At 43.6% G+C, this 22,348-nt stretch overlaps 1 protein-coding gene across 1 annotated transcript in view; it reads left to right on the top strand.

The window, feature by feature from the left end:
- Positions 1-13,292: 13,292 nt before the first annotated feature.
- pacs2 (phosphofurin acidic cluster sorting protein 2) overlaps positions 13,293-22,348 on the top strand; it is a 130,181-nt gene continuing 121,125 nt past the window's right edge. The window contains exon 1 of the mRNA XM_045207521.1: positions 13,293-13,933. Within this exon, the coding sequence (XP_045063456.1) occupies positions 13,818-13,933 (116 nt within the window). The 5' untranslated portion in view covers positions 13,293-13,817. The remainder of the gene's footprint in view (positions 13,934-22,348) is intronic.

Below are 22,348 nucleotides of genomic sequence, written 5' to 3'. Positions count from 1 at the left end.
GTTATTGAATGTTAATTTCTCTACCATAAGCCGCCTCCAACGTCGTTTTTGAGAATTTGGCAGTACATCCAATCGGCCTCTCAACCGCAGATCATGTGTATGGCGTCGTGTGGGTGAGTGGTTTGCTGATGTTAATGTTGTGAACAGAGTGCCCCACGGTGGCGGTGGGGTTATGGAATGGGCAGGCATAAGCTACAGACAACGAACACAATTGTACTTTATCAATAGCAATTTCAATGCACAAAAATACCGTGACGAGATTCTGAGGCCCATTGTGAGGCCCATTGTGAGGCATCAGTGACCAACAGATGCATATCTGTATTCCCAGTCATGTGAAATCCATAGATTAGGGCCTAATTAATTGATTTCAATTGACTGATTTCCTCGTATGACCTGTAACTCAGTCAAATCTTTTAAATTGTTGCATGTTGCGTTTATATTTCTGTTCAGTGTATCTTGGAAGACTTTGGTTGCAAGCAGAACAAAGGTAATACCAACATCATCTTTTAGGGAGAGGCAATGAGGTGACCAATAATGGTTGCAAATGAGATCAGCTGTGCAGCTGAATTTAGCGGGTATTGATGGTTTATTCAGATGGCGATATTCTAGTGCCATCGATTGTTGCCACAGGCCCCTTGTTAATTGATTCTATTCCAATAATTCTATACGTTACCCGTTAGCCTATCCATTGTCACATAATGAAAGGTGTGAAAACAGATAATAGCCTACTGTTTGTGTTTCCCTGGCTGAGTTGATGAGCTGATTTGGGCCATCAGTTGATTGACACATGTAGGCCTACATTTTACATTACATTTTCGTCATTTAGCAGACGCTCTTATCCAGAGCGACTTACAAATTGGTGCATTCACCTTATGATAGCTAGTGGGACAACCACTTTACAATATATCTCTTATTTTTTTGGGGGGGTGGGGGAGGGGGAGGGTAGAAGGATTACTTTATCCTATTCCAGGTATTCCTTAAAGAGGTGGGGTTTCAAGTGTCTCCGGAAGGTGGTGAGTGACTCCGCTGTCCTGGCGTCGTGAGGGAGCTTGTTCCACCATTGGGGTGCCAGAGCAGCGAATAGCTTTGACTGGGCTGAGCGGGAACTGGGCTGAGCGGGAACTGGGCTGAGCGGGAACTGGGCTGAGCGGGAACTATGCTTCCGCTTACTACTGTAGAACGATAAACTTGACTCCAGTGTGGATGCTCGCCCACGTTTTATACTGTAGTTACGCTGTTACTTTGTATTGTTTCTAAGTAAATTCCACATAATTAGAGGACCGTAAAATAAAGCATTACCACATATACTTGATCGAGATTAACATTTACATTTTAGTCATTTAGCAGACGCTCTTATCCAGAGCGACTTACAGGAGCAATTAGGGTTAAGTGCCTTGCTCAAGGGCACATCGACAGATTTTTCACCTAGTCCGCTTGGGGATTAGAACCAGCGACCTTTCGGTTACTGGCACAACGCTCTTAACCACTAAGCTACCTGCCGCCCTGTAATTATCTATGTAATATTAACCTGAGTAATATTAACTGTAACATATTTTAAATGAACACATTGTTCTGCGTTGTCAGGTCTTTTAGATGAACTTGCTGAAGAGGAAGAGGCAACGTGTGTTTGAAGTAATACTCAAACAATGAAACCAAACACTTCAGATCTATAAGGAGCTCTACACCACAGAGGTCACAGAGGTCAATAAAGAACATGAGGTAACACAGATTGAGACTGCATCCAGAAGACCAGCATCATAAGAAACTTCAATCAAATGCAACGACATCTTCCAGCCTTTACCTGGACAGGACAAAACAAATCAGAAGTGTGCTGACAAAAGGAGTCGCTGGCATCTTAAAAACACTGTTCTGAAGTTCCTTTTGGACTGGGCTGAAGGAAGAGCAAATGATGATGTCCAATTGATGTTCTCTCTTTGGGAGTTGAATTTGATGGAGAAAAAATACAGCTTAATTGAACTTTTTTTAAATCACTTCTCTATGGAAACCAAAGAATCAGGAATCCGTTTGTCTTTGTTTGCCTTTGATTGTCTGGATGAGTGCCGACTTCCTCTAGACTTCCAGAACAACGAGAGCTGTTGTGATGTCACGGAGTCAACCTCAGTGGATGTGCTGCTGACAAACCTCATCAAGGGGAATCTGCTTCCCTCTGTTCTCTTGTGGATAACCTCCCGTTCTGCACCAGCCAATCAAACCCCCCCCAGTGTTCATCGACTCACAGAAGGGGAAGTACTTTAGGAGGAGAATCATTGATGAGAACCTGTCCAATAGAATCATCACACACATAAAGTCATCAAGGAGCCCCTACGTCATGGGCAGTCCCCAGTTGGACCTCTGCCACTGTTCCAGAGAGACTTTTGGAGAGGGGAGAGAAGCAGAGAGGGGAGAGATGCCCAAGACTCTGACTGAGATGTACTCACACTTCTTGAACTGCAACGTATTACACAAGACCCAGAAATATTCAGGGGGGACGAGAGAGAGCCGAGACAGATTCACACATAAAAACTGGATGAAGAGATTCTGAAGCTGGGGAAACTAGCCGTCCAAACAGCTGGAGAAAAGGCAATCTGAGCTTCTATGAGGAAGACCTGAGAGAGTGTGGCATTGATGTACGAGAAGTGTCAGTGTACTCAGGAGTGTGCACACAGATGTTCAGAGAGGAGCGTGGGTTGTTCCAGGGGAATGTGTGTTCAGCTTCGTTCCTCTGAGCGTCCAGGAGTTTCTTGCTGCTGTGTTTGTGTTTGTCACATTCAACAACGACAATGTCCTCTGTAGCTCAGCTGGTAGAGCACAGCGCTTGTAACGCCAAGGTAGTGGGTTCGATCCCCGGGACCACCCATACACAAAAAATGTATGCACGCATGACTGTAAGTCGCTTTGGATAAAAGCGTCTGCTAAATGGCATATTAAATATTAAAATTAAATTTAAATTAAATATATTAACCAAGCAAGAAACCCCCACCAGAAAACCTCAGATATTTCAAGACACGCCTACAACCATCCTCCACAAGAGTGCTGTGGACAAGGCCTTCCAGAGTAAGAATGGACACGTGTCCCTGTTCCTCCGCTTCCTTCTGGACCTCTCACTGGATCATACTCTCCTACAAGGCCTATTGACACAGACAGGAAGCCAGCTCACAGACCAACGAGGAAACAGTGAACTACATCAAAGGAGAAGATCAGGGAGAATCCCTCTCCGGAGAGGTGAATCAATCCGTTCCACTGTCTGAATGAGCTGCACGACCATTCTCTAGTGGAGGCGATCAAAAGCTACCTGAGCTTCCAAAGTGTCACCTGCACAGTGGTCAGCTCTGTGCTTTTCTGTTGCTGACTTCAGAAGGGGAGCTGGACGTGGTCAGCTCTGTGCTTTTGTGTTGCTGACTTCAGAAGGGGAGCTGGACGTGGTCAGCTCTGTGCTTTTGTGTTGCTGACTTCAGAAGGGGAGCTGGACGTGGTCAGCTCTGTAGCTCAGCTGGTAGAGCACGACGCTTGTAACGCCAAGGTAGTGGGTTCGATCCCCGGGACCACCCCATACACAAAAAATTTATGCACGCATGACTGTAAGTCGCTTTGGATAAAAGCGTCTGCTAAATGGCATATTATTATTATGTGTTTGACCTGAAGACTCCAGATCGAAGGAAGGTCTTCTGAGCCTCCAGCCTTCAGTAACACATAACAAACCGAAGTGCTGCACATTTCATTTTGACAGGTGCTCATTGGTATCGATATGCCTTGACTTGCACATGTATGTCTATAGATTCATTTGGGGAAAAGGGGAGGAGATTATCCAATAATTGACCATCACCATGGTAACGATAACGATCTCAGAATTGTGCGAGTTAAGGCAATTTCTAAACTGCATAATTTTTATTTGTGGGCCAATAGTTTGGCAGATTCTGATCTCAATTTAAACATTCTTAAGGCTGGGATTCAATCCGAGCCGTGGTGTAGCGCGCTTGACATTTAAAGGTCATTTCCGATTGAGCCGATATCATTTAACGTTAATGCAATTACGTAGGAGCAGCGCTCAACGGATTGAATCCTGGTATAAAACACTATGAACTATTGTTTTACACCCCACATTGTCTGGATGGATGGAACCTCGCACAGAGATGCTGTGAAGCATTTGCCTCCGCTCTCAGCTCAAACACCTCACAACATGCGAGAGCTGGACCTGAGTGACAATGACCTGCAGGATTCAGGAGTGAAGCTGCTCTCTGCTGGACTGGAAGGTCCACACTGTAAACGGGAGACACTGAGGTCAGTACTTCTCCCCTGTGTGTTGCATTTGACATGAATGGATATTATTTGGGATCAGATAGTACCAATGGGTCTATTTCTAAGAGTGAACGTCTTCTTGCAGGTTGTCATTCTGTGGAGTCAGAGGAAGGCTGTGGTCAAACCCCTCCCACCTGAGAGAGCTGGACCTGAGCTACAATCACCCAGCAGACTCAGGAGTTAAGCTACTCTCTGCTGGACTGTCGGATCCAGACTGTAATTTGGAGAAACTCAGGTACAGTGGGGAAAAAAAGTATTTAGTCAGCCACCAATTGTTCAAGTTCTTCCACTTAAAAAGATGAGAGAGGCCTGTAATTTTCATCATAGGTACACGTCAACTATGACAGACATTTATGGTGGAAAATAAGTATTTGGTCAATAACAAAAGTTTCTCAATACTTTGTTATATACCCTTTGTTGGCAATGACACAGGTCAAACGTTTTCTGTAAGTCTTCACAAGGTTTTCACACACTGTTGCTGGTATTTTGGCCCATTCCTCCATGCAGATCTCCCTCTAGAGCAGTGATGTTTTGGGGCTGTCGCTGGGCAACATGGACTTTCAACTCCCTCCAAAGATTTTCTATGGGGTTGAGATCTGGAGACTCGCTAGGCCACTCCAGGACCTTGAAATGCTTCTTACGAAGCCACTCCTTCGTTGCCCGGGCGGTGTGTTTGGGATCATTGTCATGCTGAAAGACCCAGCCACGTTTCATCTTCAATGCCCTTGCTGATGGAAGGAGGTTTTCACTCAAAATCTCACGATACATGGCCCCATTCATTCTTTCCTTTACACGGATCAATCGTCCTGGTCCCTTTGCAGAAAAACGGCCCCAAAGCATGATGTTTCCACCCCCATGCTTCACAGTAGGTATGGTGTTCATTGGATGCAACTCAGTATTCTTTGTCCTCCAAACACGACGAGTTGAGTTTTTACCAAAAAGTTCTATTTTGGTTTCATCTGACCATAAGACATTCTCCCAATCCTCTTCTGGATCATCCAAATGCACTCTAGCAAACTTCAGACAGGCCTGGACATGTACTGGCTTAAGCAGGGGGACACGTCTGGCACTGCAGGATTTGAGTCCCTGGCGGCGTAGTGTTACTGATGGTAGGCTTTGTTACTTTGGTCCCAGCTCTCTGCAGGTCATTCACTAGGTCCCTGTAGTGTCTGAGGGTCTATGATTTTGCTGACATTTGCAAATGGTGTAATGGATGAACTCTACTCTGCTTTGCTGAAACATCTGGAAAGCATTACTACATAGGCTTCTTGGAATAGAGGACATTTGGAGATATGTGGAAGCCGGGGATTGCTCTGTCAAAAACCACCCATCTTATGTTACATAGGATATAAATACCATGTTTTGAACAAAGGACGGGGAGAAATAACATATCAGAGATTTGGGTCCGGTTATTCTCCAGATATCTGCAGATGTCTGTAAATTGACGCTGGAATCCTTTGAAATAATACATCTTTATAATCAAAGTACAGCGTCAGCGGAATTCTTATCATCACAGCATAAATCAGCATCGTTGTCTCGGACACCACATCCCCCCGTGTGGTTCTGGGATTTTTGCTCACCGTTCTTGTGATCATTTTGACCCCACAGGGTGAGATCTTGCGTGGAGCCCCAGATCGAGGGAGATTATCAGTGGTCTTGTATGTCTTCCATTTCCTAATAATTGCTCCCACAGTTGATTTCTTCAAACAAGCTGCTTACCTATTGCAGATTCAGTCTTCCCTTTTCTTTTCTTTTTTCTTTTTTCTTACTGCATAAAATATTGTCAGCTATTCAACCACAAGCTGTGGCAATTAGTTTTGTGTTCATATCTATCACAGCTATTTGAAATGTACTGGTCATTTTGGGGAGTCTGAACACTCAGAGGACTGTTTAAGAAAGAGCAATAAATGAGCAGACAGGTTTCTACTATTGTAGTAATTATTTAACAGTCGGAAACATGGCTTCTGTTTTCACTGGGTTAAAAAACAAAAAAACAAACAAACACGTTTTGATCTTTTGCTGTCTCACAGTGTGGACCATGATGCAAAGTGTTGGTTAAAATCAGCGCTTGAGAAATGTTTGCAGTTAAAAACAAAGCTGTAATTTTTTTGGGTTTTAAACTTTTGGCACAACTACACCTTTACTTGAGCTTTACCTATAGTCCAAACGAATATCAACTGTAGCCAGATTGGAGCTGCAAACAGGGATGCATGTTGCCTTAACATAAATGATGACGATTAGTATTTATGTCTCCATCAGATTGCTTGTGAGCTCACACTACACTGGACCCCAACATGGCTTGGATACAACGACATGTCCTGGAGGCCTACTCATCATGATGATGATTACACTGTCAGACACAATAACAAGCCCACTACACTCCCACAAAGAAGGAGTGTATCTGGACTGGCTGGCCGGCACTCTGTCCTCCTACAGCAACCCCCTCTGACACACTGACCCACCTGTGCACCCGTTCCACACCACATTCGCTGAGCCTGTCTAGCCTGGGTATACGCTCCCTGGGTGTAACGGTTCAACTGTCCCTGTTGCCAGGTAGAAAAAGCCCCCCTTTTATCTGAGTCACATCCCTGCCCATCTTCAGAATCCTTGCCCAGCACCCTTCTTTGCAGGGTTTAAAACCTCTTAGGATGTAAAGTCCCATGTTTTAGGGGACCTGCGTGGTTCTGATACCGGTTCCGAACAACATTTTTTGCTTATGAATCGATCTGTGGACACCGTAGATGGAAATGTCTTGCATTGAGCGATAGCCCAGTAGTACAGTGAATTCAGAAAGGATTCAGACCCCTTGACTTTTTCCACATTTTGTTAGGTTACAGCCTTATTCTAAAATGGATTCAATTGTTTCCCCCCCCCTCATCAATCTACACACAATACACCATAATGGAGTAAGCCAAAACAGGTTTTGAGAAATTTTTGCAAATGTATTAACAATAAACAACTGAAAATATTACATATGCATAAGTATTCAGACCCTTTACTCAGTACTTTGTTGAAGCACCTTTAGCAGCAATTACAGCCTCGAGTCTTCTTGGGTATGATGCTACAAGCTTGGCACACCTGTATTTGGGGAGTTTCTCCCATTCCTCTCTGCAGATCCTCTCAAGCTCTGTCAGGTTGGATGGGGAGCGTCGCTGCACAGATATTTCCAGGTCTCTCCAGAGATGTTCGATGGGGTTCAAGTCCGGGCTCTGGCTGGGCCACTCAAGGACATTCAGAGACTTGTCCCGAAGCCACTCCTGCGTTGTCTTGGCTGTGTGCTTAGGGTTGTTGTCCTGTTGGAAGGTGAACCTTCGCCACAGTCTGAGGTCCTGAGCGCTCTGGAGCAGGTTTTCATCAAGGATCTCTCTGTACGTTGCTCCGTTCATCTTTCCCTTGATCCTGACTAGTCTCCCAGTCCCTGCTGCTGAAAAACATCCCCCCAGCATGATGCTGCCACCACCATGCTTCACCGTAGGGATGGTGCCAGGTTTCGTCCAGACGTGACGCTTGGAATTCAGGCCAAAGAGTTAAATCTTGGTTTCATCAGACCAGAGAATCTAGTTTCTCATGGTCTGAGAGTGTTTAGGTGCCTTTTGGAAAACTCCAAGCGGGCTGTCATGTGCCTTTTACTGAGGAGTGGCTTCCGTCTGGCCACTCTACCATAAAGGCCTGATTGGTGGAGTGCTGCAAAGATGGTTGTCTTCTGGAAAGTTCTCCCATCTCCAAACACAAAATGTAAGAATGATGGAGGCCACTGTGTTCTTGGGGACCTTCAATGCTGCAGACATTTTTTGGTACCCTTCCCCAGATCTGTGCCTCTTTACAATCCTGTCTCGGAGCTCTACGGACAATTCCTTCGACCTCATGGCTTGGTTTCTGCTCTGACATGCACTGTCAACTGTGGGACCTTATATAGACAGGTGTATGTCTTTCCAAATCATGCCCAATCAATTGAATTTACCACAGGTGGACTCCAATCAAGTTGTAGAAACATCTCAAGGATGATCAATGGAAACAGGATGCACCTGAGCTCAATTTCGAGTCTCATAGCAAAGGGTCTGAATACTTATGTAAATAAGGTATCTGTTTTTTATTTTAAATAAATGATCAAACATTTCTAAAAACCTGTTTTCGCTTAGTCATTATGGGGTATTGTGTGTAGATTGCTGAAAACAAGCAATATTTGATCAATTTTAGAATAAGGCTGTAACGTAACAAAATGTGGAAAAAGTCAAGGGGTCTGAATACTTTACGAAGGCACTGTATATATTTTTAGCCTGTGTGACATAGGATGTGAAATCTGAAACCACTTGAAGCTGGGATGTCCCTCCTACCATTTCATTCGCTCTTCCGACTGTCCATCAACTCCTGGCAGAACCATAAATCACAGCCACTGTCAAAGCACATGCCTGCAATCCTTACATCTTAGCGCAGCAGGAGAGAGTGGTTTCATCTCTATAGCACATTCAGAGATCGATTTAAAACCATTCATCAAAAAATAATTCATAGATTTTAAACAAAACACTTTCTGTTTGTCATATATGGACAATATTAATATGAGATGAAAGGCGAGTTCCTAATGACTTCGGGAAGCCAGGCTAGAGCTCTGTGAGACATTCACAGTGGTGGGGGCAGACGTTTTGATCAAGAGAGACCTTTAAAAAAAGATGCACATTTTCTCTAACACTGAACATACAAATATGTAGTTTTACGGAAGGTGAAATCTTATAGCTAGCAGTTTTATCATGTGATTATACTATATTTAGAAAGCATATAAGTCATTTCAAGCCTTATTCATACAGTTTTGTTCAATAGGTAATAAATAATATAAAATATATCATAATTTTATCATATTTGTACTCTGTACTTGAGCTTGTGTCCTTAAAGAGACTACACCTCAGCAATATATAACTATTTTTTTTACCAGAAAGGTGAGATTTGAACCTTTCTTGGAGTATACAGCATTACTAGTTTTTGTTCATGGCCCTCTCATGATCAAACATTACTTTCTGGGATTACATTGATTACGTGTAGTCACATTTAAGAGTTTAAGCCTGGTGTCGTGACTCTGTTACTACAAGTCAGAGTACCATCCGCATATGCAGGGCCATCCGCTTAAAAGTTATACATGTATGATATCTGATCTATCTATTAGTCTTGGTGAACATGATGGCTAGTCACCTTCAACATGCAAAATCATACGCACTCATTTTATTTATTGATTTTAGTTCCGCTTTCAATACAATGCAAATACACACACTGCTGAAACGACCACTGGACCTGAATGCCAACGGAGGCCTCGCAGGGTTGGGTCAAGGACTTTTTAACTGACCGCCCACAGAGGGTCCTGATGAATGGGGCCCTCTCTGATGAACTGACCCTGAACACAGGGGCGCGCCCCAGGGGTGCATCCTTTCACCGCTGTTGTTCTCTACGATGAAGATCGAAGCAAACAATGTGAGCTTTTCAAGTACGCGGATGACATGGCTCTGGTGGGAGGGTTTTTGAAAGATGCTACGTCAGAAGGGGACAGCTATTTTCAACAGGCCAACAATCTTCAAGAATGGTGCCAGTCAAGTGTCCTCCTGTAGAGAAGACAAATGAGCTGATCATCAATAGCAGCAACCTGCCAATGTCCCAACCACTGTCTCTGAACGACCAACCAGTGGAGGTGGTTCAGTGTTTTAAATACCTAGGGAAACAAATTGATGACAAGCTGAGTTTTACAGAGAATGTTAAAAAAAAATATATATATATATATTTTTAAAGCAAGCCAGTGCCTGCTTTTAGTCAGGAAATTGAAAGGGTTGGGGGTCAGCCAAGATGTTCTGGAGAGGGTGTACAGCAGCTTGGTGGAGAGCATCCTCACGTTCAATATGACAGTCTGGTATGGTAATCTGGGGAACAGGCTGGTATGGTAATCTGGGGAACAGTCTGGTATGGTAATCTGGGGAACAGGCTGGTATGGTAATCTGGGGAACAGGCTGGTATGGTAATCTGGGGAACAGTCTGGTATGGTAATCTGGGGAACAGTCTGGTATGGTAATCTGGGGAACAGTCTGGTATGGTAATCTGGGGAACAGTCTGGTATGGTAATCTGGGGAACAGTCTGGTATGGTAATCTGGGGAACAGTCTGGTATGGTAATCTGGGGAACAGTCTGGTATGGTAATCTGGGGAACAGGCTGGTATGGTAATCTGGGGAACAGGCTGGTATGGTAATCTGGGGAACAGGCTGGTATGGTAATCTGGGGAACAGGCTGGTATGGTAATCTGGGGAACAGTCTGGTATGGTAATCTGGGGAACAGTCTGGTATGGTAATCTGGGGAACAGTCTGGTATGGTAATCTGGGGAACAGTCTGGTATGGTAATCTGGGGAACAGGCTGGTATGGTAATCTGGGGAACAGTCTGGTATGGTAATCTGGGGAACAGTCTGGTATGGTAATCTGGGGAACAGTCTGGTATGGTAATCTGGGGAACAGTCTGGTATGGTAATCTGGGGAACAGTCTGGTATGGTAATCTGGGGAACAGTCTGGTATGGTAATCTGGGGAACAGGCTGGTATGGTAATCTGGGGAACAGGCTGGTATGGTAATCTGGGGAACAGGCTGGTATGGTAATCTGGGGAACAGTCTGGTATGGTAATCTGAGCCTGAGGAGCAAAAGCAAACTGAGCAGAATAGTAAGCAGAGACAGCAAAGTAATTTGTTGACCACAGGCACAGCAGAACAGTCTGTTACACAAGGCAACCAAAAAGAAGGCACTGGCTGTCGTTGGCTCCTCCCACCCTCTACACCTGGCTGTCGTTGGCTCCTCCCACCCTCTACACCTGGCTGTCGTTGGCTCCTCCCACCCTCTACACATGGCTGTCGTTGGCTCCTCCCACCCACTACACCCTCAGTTCCAGAGGCTTCCATCTAGCCGGCGCTTCAGAACTCCCACGGCCAAAAAGAACGTGTTCGAACATTCGTTCGTTCCTTGTGCTGTTGGACTACTAAATGCAATGTCAATTATATTGGTATATGTACTTATCTAGCCAGTGCAGTTGGGGCAGCGGTCAGTTGTGAGTGAATGTATCAATGTCCTCTATACGTTGTTAGGTTATGCAGTATGATGGACTGACTCGTTTAAATGTGTGTGATGTAAGAATTAGATTTACATTTTAGTCATTTAGCAGACACTCTTATCCAGAGCGACTTACAGTTAGTGAGTATAACGTTTTATTCTATATGACTCCCTGTCAAAATAAAGGTTAAATAAAAAATGATCTATACCAAGTAATGGGATGTATTTTGGGAATACAATCTGCAATTTGAAAAATAAATACTGTATTTTACAACTGCATACTGTGTCCCTATATATACCACTAGGTGGCAGAATTGAGCTGTAAGTGTAGACAATGTTCAATGAGATTACCACACGCTGAAGTGCTAATAGGGTTACACACAATGTAAATGCATCGGTGAAATTATTTAGATTATTAGTTTTTGCCTCATTTGAATTGGCCTGCATAAATATGAGCCTGGTGACCCATTATTCCCTTTTATTGGAAAAATCCCTTTTTATGTCTATCTTGTTAGTAACTATCTTGTCAATTGCAAATAAGCTCCCACAAAATTAGTGCCAATTCCTCAAGGTCATAAAAAGTAAACTGTATGGGGAAAAAGAACAGTGTGACAAGTCCCAATCAATGGTGTATATACAGTACATATGATCAAAGTCAGACAGTCCAGCTTCCTCTTTTCTGTGTGTCTTGTAAACTGTCATTTCTGCAACAAAGCACCCACTAAATTAGAATGCTGAATCGTCATGGTTACCCCTAGCCTTTGATCATGACTCTCAGTTCCATTACATTACACATAAGAGTCATTGGACGAAGATGTCTTCTGTTGGTTGGGAGTTTTGTTAAGAGCAGTGACGCTCGGTCTGAACATTAACACGCATCTCTTGCGGTACGGTTTTGGAACCATAAGGACCTTCCTTATCTTTCATATCAGCGAGAAATCATAAAAAAATAAAAAATAAAGGTTAAATTGATACGCACCTTTATAAAGGTTAGGGTTCCCAAAGGCCATATTTCCATGTTACAGCACTTGTTCACGGAAAACAGAGAGAAGACAGAGTGGACTATCTGTGCTAATTAGATATCTGCTTCTCTGAACACGTGTGTGTAAACGGAAGACAGACTCCACAAACATGTTGTCACTGAAAGGCACTGTCTGCTGCAACTGTGTTAAAACCCGTTACAAAAGTGTACAGCAGTGGAGGCTAGTGGGGGGAGCTATAGGAGGACGGGCTCATTGTAATGGCGGGAATGGAATAAATGTAATGGCATCAAACACATCAAACATATGGAAACCACATTCCAGCCATTACAATACGTCTGTCCTCCTATAACTCCCCCCACCAGCCTCCACTGGTGTACAGTAAGTGTGTATTTTTGCTTTTCTGAAATTATTTTGATGTTATATGAAAGTAGAGGGATTTATGTTTCTAGAACGGTAATGAAACATTAGCTCAGTTGGTAGAGCATGGCGCTTGCAACGCCAGGGTTGTGGGTTCGTTTCCCACGGGGGGCCAGTATGATTAAAAAAATTAAAAAAATAATAATATATGCACTCACTAACTGTAAGTCGCTCTGGATAAGAGCGTCTGCTAAATGACTAAAATGTAAATGTAATGAGATTGAGAATCGATTCACCTTTAGATGGAGTATTTTGCTCTTTTTGCTTCCAGAGCCAATTCGCCCTTTAAAGTTAAACAGAACATGTAAGGTCCTTGGACAAAGGAGTAACGTTAGGCTCCTTTGGTCCAATATTGGTCTAGGTTACCCCAAGCAAACTTGTAACGGTGTATGCAAAATAAAATAACTGTGCGACAGTTCCAATGATGTTTATATATGTATAGACAATCTTCAATAATACGTTTTACACATTTCATGGGCTGATGTTCATGCAGAAAATATGTGCACTAACCTTGGGAGCATCAAAACCATTTTTGAGAAGATGCACCTGCAGACCACGCCTAGTCGGTTGCTTGGAGACGAGTGAATCTGTAGCATGTTTGGGGTGTAGTAAATCCACTTGTTTCAGAGCCTTCTAGCTAGATAACAATACATCTATTCATATACATTGCATTATACATTTTCTTGACACATTTCTGCATGTAGGTTGGATGGAGCGAGCGGTGCAAGGACATTGTTTGCATGCCACTTCGCCAGCCTGTGCCGGTTCTGAACGAGAATGCGTCCATGGCCAGCAATGACGTTATTTCCTGGGGGTGGCAGTGGGAGCAAAGTACTGCAGTTCTGGGGAACATTGCATGCGAGTCCGACATGGGAGCATTTCGTCTGGAATAACCTGCTGCACTGACTCCACATTGTATGAACTTAACCGCATGAAGAACTGTTTTTTTTTTTTTTACCAACGCACTTCAAGACAAATACATTTTATTCAGATAGGTATATACATATTTTACCGACTCGGCTCGTGTGGACGTTTAGGCAGGCTCACAACGAACCATGGCGGAGCGAAGTGGCCGGCTGAGCTTCGGTGGCGGGGCGCTCAACAGACCCGTGCCAATGAACCTGTTCGCCACATGGGAAATAGACGGATCGTCCCCGAGTTGCATCCCGAGGTAAGTCGTGTTCCTTGTCCCCTTGTCTTGTCCCCACAGCATCTGTGCTTTGACATACTTGATAGTGCTAAGGCCAGCAGACAGTTTGCTCTGATGCATAATACAGCTGCTGAACTGCAGTGGTGGTTGTTAATATTGTCGCCTCAGCCAGCCCATTGCATTGACTGTGTGACTAAATGTTAGACAATTACTATCCTATTCAACGGGACTTCCAGAACGTTTCTTCCTAAGTTAAATGATAGCTAGCTAACCACAGCAGTAGGGCCTACTCTCGATGCCAAAGTTTAGGCATAACTAAACTAGCTAAGCTAGCCTGTAGCCTTGTCCCAGGACCAATGAGTTCCGAACAGAAATGGATGCGACGCACCCAATTGAGTTTGAAGGTTTGGACCTTAGGATTGATCTCTGTGGTTTGGACGCCCTCATCTCTCTAATGTCCCATCAAGTGCCAAATATGATGTCCACATCTGCTGATGGTCAGCTGTGGCTGGTAAGCAATACCATGTTTTCATGCCATATGGCTGGCATGACGATGACCATTCGAGTTGGCTATTCTTCACCTCTAATGGTTGTTGTCATGCCAGCTATGAAAACATCTTCTGAGGAGGAAATCAGATGTTATTTAGGGTAGAGGTAACCTAGCCTGGTGGTGAAACCAGCCTGACCGATGGCTGCCTGGTTCCACCAGGATAGGGGTGGTAGCCCACTGGAGGGACAAGGCAACACAGACCACCAGCCAGGATAGGGGTGGTAGCCCACTGGAGGGGCAAGGCAACACAGACCACCAGCCAGGATAGGGGTGGGAGCCCACTGGAGGGACAAGGCAACACAGACCACCAGCCAGGATAGGGGTGGGAGCCCACTGGAGGGACGAGGCAACACAGACCACCAGCCAGGATAGGGGTGGGAGCCCACTGGAGGGACGAGGCAACACAGACCACCAGCCAGGATAGGGGTGGGAGCCCACTGGAGGGACGAGGCAACACAGACCACCAGCCAGGATAGGGGTGGTAGCCCACTGAAGGGACAAGGCAACACAGACCACCAGCCAGGATAGGGGTGGGAGCCCACTGGAGGGACAAGGCAACACAGACCACCAGCCAGGATAGGGGTGGGAGCCCACTGGAGGGACAAGGCAACACAGACCACCAGCCAGGATAGGGGTGGGAGCCCACTGGAGGGACAAGGCAACACAGACCACCAGCCAGGATAGGGGTGGGAGCCCACTGGAGGGACAAGGCAACACAGACCACCAGCCAGGATAGGGGTGGGAGCCCACTGGAGGGACGAGGCAACACAGACCTCTGAAATATAAAGCCAGTGTCACACGACGCAATCTGGATGCAATTATGGTGCTTGCAACAAAGGAGAACATAATCAAGAGATTCTGATTTCTTTCTTGAGGCACCTTATTGTGTCATATAGGCCTGGACAATGGCAGAACAGGGATATTGCCCTAGCCCAATGGCAGAACAGGGATATTGGCCTAGCCCAATAGCAGAACAGGAATATGTATTCCAAAACTGAATCTAAATATTGAAACAAACAGAATGATTTAGCAGAAATCTCTTGAACACTGTTTGCGTCACAAATGGCACCCTAACTATTCCCTACACAGTGCACTACTTTCGACCAGGGAATAGGGTGCCATTTGGGATGCATCCACTCTCGACAGCTTTGTTTCTCTGAGGAAGCTGACTGACTTTCAGCAACACTTGGGCCTAGAAACGGTTTGCTCATGTCATGGCTTTATCCAGGCAGGCCTGCCTTGCACTAAAGCAGGACAGTTGTTCCTTTTAGATCATAACGAATAATAATAATAATATAATGACACAGGGGACCTGACCCGAGATCAGTACTACTGCTCTGAGGCACTTAATTAATACTGTATTCATCTGCTTACAGTACATTATTCACCTTGTGTGTGTAACAAACATGTGGGTGAAATGTCATTGGTGTGTATTACATGGATTTCTTTCTTTCTTTTTATATATTTTATTTGACCTTTATTTAACTAGGCAAATCATTTAAGAACAAATTCTTATTTACAATGACGGCCTACACCGGCCAAACCCGGACCACGCTGTGCGCCACCCTATGGGACTCCCAATCACGGCCGGTTGTGATACAGCCTGGAATCGAACCGGGGGGTCTGTAGTGACGCCTCAAGCACTGAGATGCAGTGCCTTAGACCGCTGCGCCACTCGGGAGCCCAAAGGTGCACTATGCAGAAATCTCTCTGCCATTTCCTGGTTGCTCAAATCATAATAGTTAGCCAAATTTCAGTTTATGTGTCAAAGCAAGCAGTCATTGTGTTGAGAATCATTGTACCATCTAAACCACTGTGAAATATATTTTCCATAACCAAAAATGTTGTATTTTCAGCTGTTTGAAGCTGGTGTACAAAACCAAAAGTAAAAGATGCAAAAATGAAACTTAAGAATGGGAAGCATAGAAATAGAACACATAGAACATATCTACTGCTTCTTAGACTGGCTTTCAATGAGAATGACAGATCTATAACTCACATTTCTATGCGAATTTGGTCGGGTCGCCCAAAAAGTTACATATTGTAGCTTTAAACTACTTTTAATTTTTCACTGATCTACAGCAATGTGTTTCGTCTAAAGAGGAAGCTATAGGGAGTGTCGTTAGATCGCTTATCTGCACTAGATGTATTCAAATACAGTTACGGTAGATACTTGACTTAGAGTTAGATTGAGACATGTGGGACTGGTTCAGTGTGAATTGAACTGCCACTCAGTGTGTTGTCCTGTGGTGCACCAGTGTGGCTCTGTATTGATCCACCTCCCTTATGTTTGACTCAGCTTCTGCTCCTGCTCCTGCTCCTGCTCCTGCTCCTGCTCCTGCTCCTGCTCCTGCTCCTCTTCAGGCTCTGTCCCAAATGGCGCCCTATGTCTTACATAGTACACTACTTTAGACTAGAGCGAGCCCTATCTGGTCTAAAGTAGTGCACTATATAGAGAATAGTGTACCATTTGGGCACGGCAGTCCCATTTATAAAGGTGTCCAGTGCTACTCACTGAGGTGTGAAAGGGTTAGCTCTGAAATAACCGTTGAAAGTGTAATCGCTAGTACCACTGCTTCATAAGAACTGTCAATAGAAGAAATCAGTCGGGTTTTCCTCCCAAACGACACCCTATTCCCCATGAAGGTCTCTGGCTTTAATAAAGGACTTTCCAAGTTAAACACACAACTACTAAGCAGACGAGTTAGGAAGGTTTTGAATGAGAGGGTGAAGAAGGTTGTCTCCGAGTCCCCCCAGCATCAAGGGTGAGTCCCAAATGGCACCCTATTCCGTACATAGTGCACTACTTTTGACCAGAGCCAGTCCCAAAATGGCACCCTATGCCCTATATCAAATCAGATCTTATTTGTCACATGCGCCGAATACAACAGATGTAGACCTTACCGTGAAATGCTTAAAATCTTTTGGGGCCTTCCTCTGACACCGCCTAGTATATACACTACCAGTCAAAAGTTTGGACACACCTACTCATTCAAGGGTTTTTCTTTATTTTTACTATTTTCTACATTGTAGAATAATAGTGAAGACATCAAAACTGTGAAATAACACATATGGAATCATGTAGTAACTAAAAAAGTGTTAAACAAATCAAAATATATTTTATATTTGAGATTCTTCAAATAGCCACCATTTGCCTTGATGACAACTTTACACACTCTTGGCATTCTCTCAACCAGCTTCACCTGGAATACTTTTCCAACAGTCTTGAAGGAGTTCCCACATATGCTGAGCACTTGTTGGCTGCTTTTCCTTCACTCTGCGGTCCGTCTCATCCCAAACCATCTCAATTGGGTTGAGGTCAGGGGATTGTGGAGGCCAGGTCATCTGATGCAGCACTCCATCACTCTCCTTCTTGGTAAAATAGCCCTTACACAGCCTGGAGGTGTGTTGGGTCATTGTCCTGTTGAAAAACAAATGATAGTCCCACTAAGCCCAAACCAGATGGGATGGCGTATCGCTGCAGAATGCTGTGGTAGCCATGCTGGTTAAGTGTGCCTTGAATTCTAAATGAATCACAGACAGTGTCACCAGCAAAGCACACCCACACCATAGCACCACCTCCTCCATGTTTTATGGTGGGAACTACACATGCAGAGATCATCCGTTCACCCACACCGCGTCTCACAAAGACACGACGGTTTGAACCAAAAATCTCAAATTTGGACTCCAGACCAAAGGACACATTTCAACCGGTCTGATGTCCATTGCTTGTGTTTCTTGGCCCAAGCAGGTCTCTTATTTTTATTGGTGTCTTTTAGTAGTGGTTTCTTTGCAGCAATTCGACCATGAAGGCCTGATTCTCACAGTCTCCTCTGAACAGTTGATGTTGAGATGTGTCTGTTACTTGAACTCTGTGAAGCATTTATTTGGGCTGCAATTTCTGAGGCTGGCAACTCTAATGAACTTATCCTCTGCAGCAGAGGTAACTCTGGGTCTGCCATTCCTGTGGCGGTCCTCATGAGAGCCAGTTTCATCATAACGTTTGATGGTTTTTGCGACTGCACTTGAAGAAACTTTCAAAGTTCTTTACATTTTCCGTATTGACTGACCTTCATGTCTTAAAGTAATGATGGACTGTCGTTTCTCTTTCCTTATTTGAGCTGTTCTTGCCATAATATGGACTTGGTCTTTTACCAAATAGAGCTATCTTCTGTATACCCCCCCTACCTTGTCACAACACAACTGATTGGCTCAAATGCATTAAGAAGGAAAGAAATTCCACAAATTAACTTTTAAGAAGGCACACCTGTTAATTGAAATGCATTCCAGGTGACTACCTCATGAAGCTGGTTGAGAGAATGCCAAGAGTGTGCAAAGCTGTCATCAAGGCAAAAGGTGGCTACTTTGAATAATCTCAAAAAATATATATATTTTGATTTGTTTAACACTTTTTAGGTTACTACATGTGTGTTATTTCATAGTTGTGATGTCTTCACTATTATTCTACAATGTAAAAAAAATAGTAAAAATAAAGAAAAACCTTTGAATGAGTAGGTGTGTCCAAACCGTTGACTGGTATTGTAGGTCCTGGATGGCAGGAAGCTCGGCCCCAGGGATGTACTGGGCTGGACGCACTACCCCCTGACTCTAGAGACCTGTATGGTCATATAACATTACCCTGACTCTCTATAAGACCTGTATGGTCATATAACATTACCCTGACTCTCTATAAGACCTGTATGGTCATATAACATTACCCTGACTCTCTAGACCTGTATGGTCATATAACATTACCCTGACTCTCTAGACCTGTATGGTCATATAACATTACCCTGACTCTCTATAAGACCTGTATGGTCATATAACATTACCCTGACTCTCTAGACCTGTATGGTCATATAACATTACCCTGACTCTCTAGACCTGTATGGTCATATAACATTACCCTGACTCTCTATAGACCTGTATGGGCATATAACATTACCCTGACTCTCTAGACCTGTATGGTCATATAACATTACCCTGACTCTCTATAAGACCTGTATGGTCATATAACATTACCCTGACTCTCTAGACCTGTATGGTCATATAACATTACCCTGACTCTATAGACCTGTATGGTCATATAACATTACCCTGACTCTATAGACCTGTATGGTCATATAACATTACCCTGACTCTCTAGACCTGTATGGTCATATAACATTACCCTGACTCTCTAGACCTGTATGGTCATATAACATTACCCTGACTCTATAGACCTGTATGGTCATATAACATTACCCTGACTCTCTAGACCTGTATGGTCATATAACATTACCCTGACTCTCTATAAGACCTGTATGGTCATATAACATTACCCTGACTCTCTAGACCTGTATGGTCATATAACATTACCCTGACTCTCTAGACCTGTATGGTCATATAACATTACCCTGACTCTATAGACCTGTATGGTCATATAACATTACCCTGACTCTCTAGACCTGTATGGTCATATAACATTACCCTGACTCTCTATAAGACCTGTATGGTCATATAACATTACCCTGACTCTCTAGACCTGTATGGTCATATAACATTACCCTGACTCTCTAGACCTGTATGGTCATATAACATTACCCTGACTCTCTAGACCTGTATGGTCATATAACATTACCCTGACTCTCTAGACCTGTATGGTCATATAACATTACCCTGACTCTCTAGACCTGTATGGTCATATAACCCTGACTCTCTAGACCTGTATGGTCATATAACATTACCCTGACTCTCTAGACCTTTATGGTCATATAACCCTGACTCTCTAGGCCTGTATGGTCATATAACATTACCCTGACTCTCTAGACCTGTATGGTCATATAACCCTGACTCTATAGACCTGTATGGTCATATAACATTACCCTGACTCTCTAGACCTGTATGGTCATATAACATTACCCTGACTCTCTCAGACCTGTATGGTCATATAACATTACCCTGACTCTCTAGACCTGTATGGTCATATAACATTACCCTGACTCTCTAGACCTGTATGGTCATATAACCCTGACTCTCTAGACCTGTATGGTCATATAACATTACCCTGACTCTCTAGACCTTTATGGTCATATAACCCTGACTCTCTAGGCCTGTATGGTCATATAACATTACCCTGACTCTCTAGACCTGTATGGTCATATAACCCTGACTCTATAGACCTGTATGGTCATATAACATTACCCTGACTCTCTAGACCTGTATGGTCATATAACATTACCCTGACTCTCTAGACCTGTATGGTCATATAACATTACCCTGACTCTCTAGACCTGTATGGTCATATAACATTACCCTGACTCTCTAGACCTGTATGGTCATATAACATTACCCTGACTCTCTAGACCTGTATGGTCATATAACATTACCCTGACTCTCTAGACCTGTATGGTCATATAACATTACCCTGACTCTCTAGACATGTATGGTCATATAACCCTGACTCTCTAGACCTGTATGGTCATATAACATTACCCTGACTCTCTAGACCTGTATGGTCATATAACCCTGACTCTCTAGACCTGTATGGTCATATAACATTACCCTGACTCTCTAGGCCTGTATGGTCATATAACATTACCCTGACTCTCTAGACCTGTATGGTCATATAACATTACCCTGACTCTCTAGACCTGTATGGTCATATAACATTACCCTGACTCTATAGACCTGTATGGTCATATAACATTACCCTGACTCTATAGACCTGTATGGTCATATAACATTACCCTGACTCTCTAGACCTGTATGGTCATATAACATTACCCTGACTCTCTAGACCTGTATGGTCATATAACATTACCCTGACTCTATAGACCTGTATGGTCATATAACATTACCCTGACTCTCTAGACCTGTATGGTCATATAACATTACCCTGACTCTCTATAAGACCTGTATGGTCATATAACATTACCCTGACTCTCTATAAGACCTGTATGGTCATATAACATTACCCTGACTCTCTAGACCTGTATGGTCATATAACATTACCCTGACTCTATAGACCTGTATGGTCATATAACATTACCCTGACTCTCTAGACCTGTATGGTCATATAACATTACCCTGACTCTCTATAAGACCTGTATGGTCATATAACATTACCCTGACTCTCTAGACCTGTATGGTCATATAACATTACCCTGACTCTCTAGACCTGTATGGTCATATAACATTACCCTGACTCTCTAGACCTGTATGGTCATATAACATTACCCTGACTCTCTAGACCTGTATGGTCATATAACATTACCCTGACTCTCTAGACCTGTATGGTCATATAACATTACCCTGACTCTCTAGACCTGTATGGTCATATAACATTACCCTGACTCTCTAGACCTGTATGGTCATATAACATTACCCTGACTCTCTAGACCTGTATGGTCATATAACATTACACTGACTCTCTATAGGCCTGTATGGTCATATAACATTACCCTGACTCTCTAGACCTGTATGGTCATATAACATTACCCTGACTCTCTAGACCTGTATGGTCATATAACATTACCCTGACTCTCTAGACCTGTATGGTCATATAACATTACCCTGACTCTATAGACATGTATGGTCATATAACATTACCCTGACTCTCTAGACCTGTATGGTCATATAACATTACCCTGACTCTATTCATATTTAGATACTTTATAGACATGGCTCTGGGTCCTTTTAGTAGAACAAAGATCTGAGGGACTTCCCTGTTGAATAGTGCTGAGCGATTAGTGCTTTTTGAGGTCGGTTCCGTTTCGGTTTGAAACTTAAAAACAATCACGGTTTTCTATTTCAGTTTTCGAATATTTTTGCAGTATGAATTATGTGGGTTGAACGCTGTAACACAGAATAAAACAATTAGTAAAAGTCCCGTGATGGTAGTGACT

This window comes from Coregonus clupeaformis, chromosome 25, assembly GCF_020615455.1.
Source record: "Coregonus clupeaformis isolate EN_2021a chromosome 25, ASM2061545v1, whole genome shotgun sequence".
Classification (NCBI taxonomy): Eukaryota; Metazoa; Chordata; class Actinopteri; order Salmoniformes; family Salmonidae; genus Coregonus; species Coregonus clupeaformis.
The sequence above is the reverse complement of the archived record's forward strand: the minus strand, read 5'-3'. Positions and strand labels throughout refer to the sequence as shown.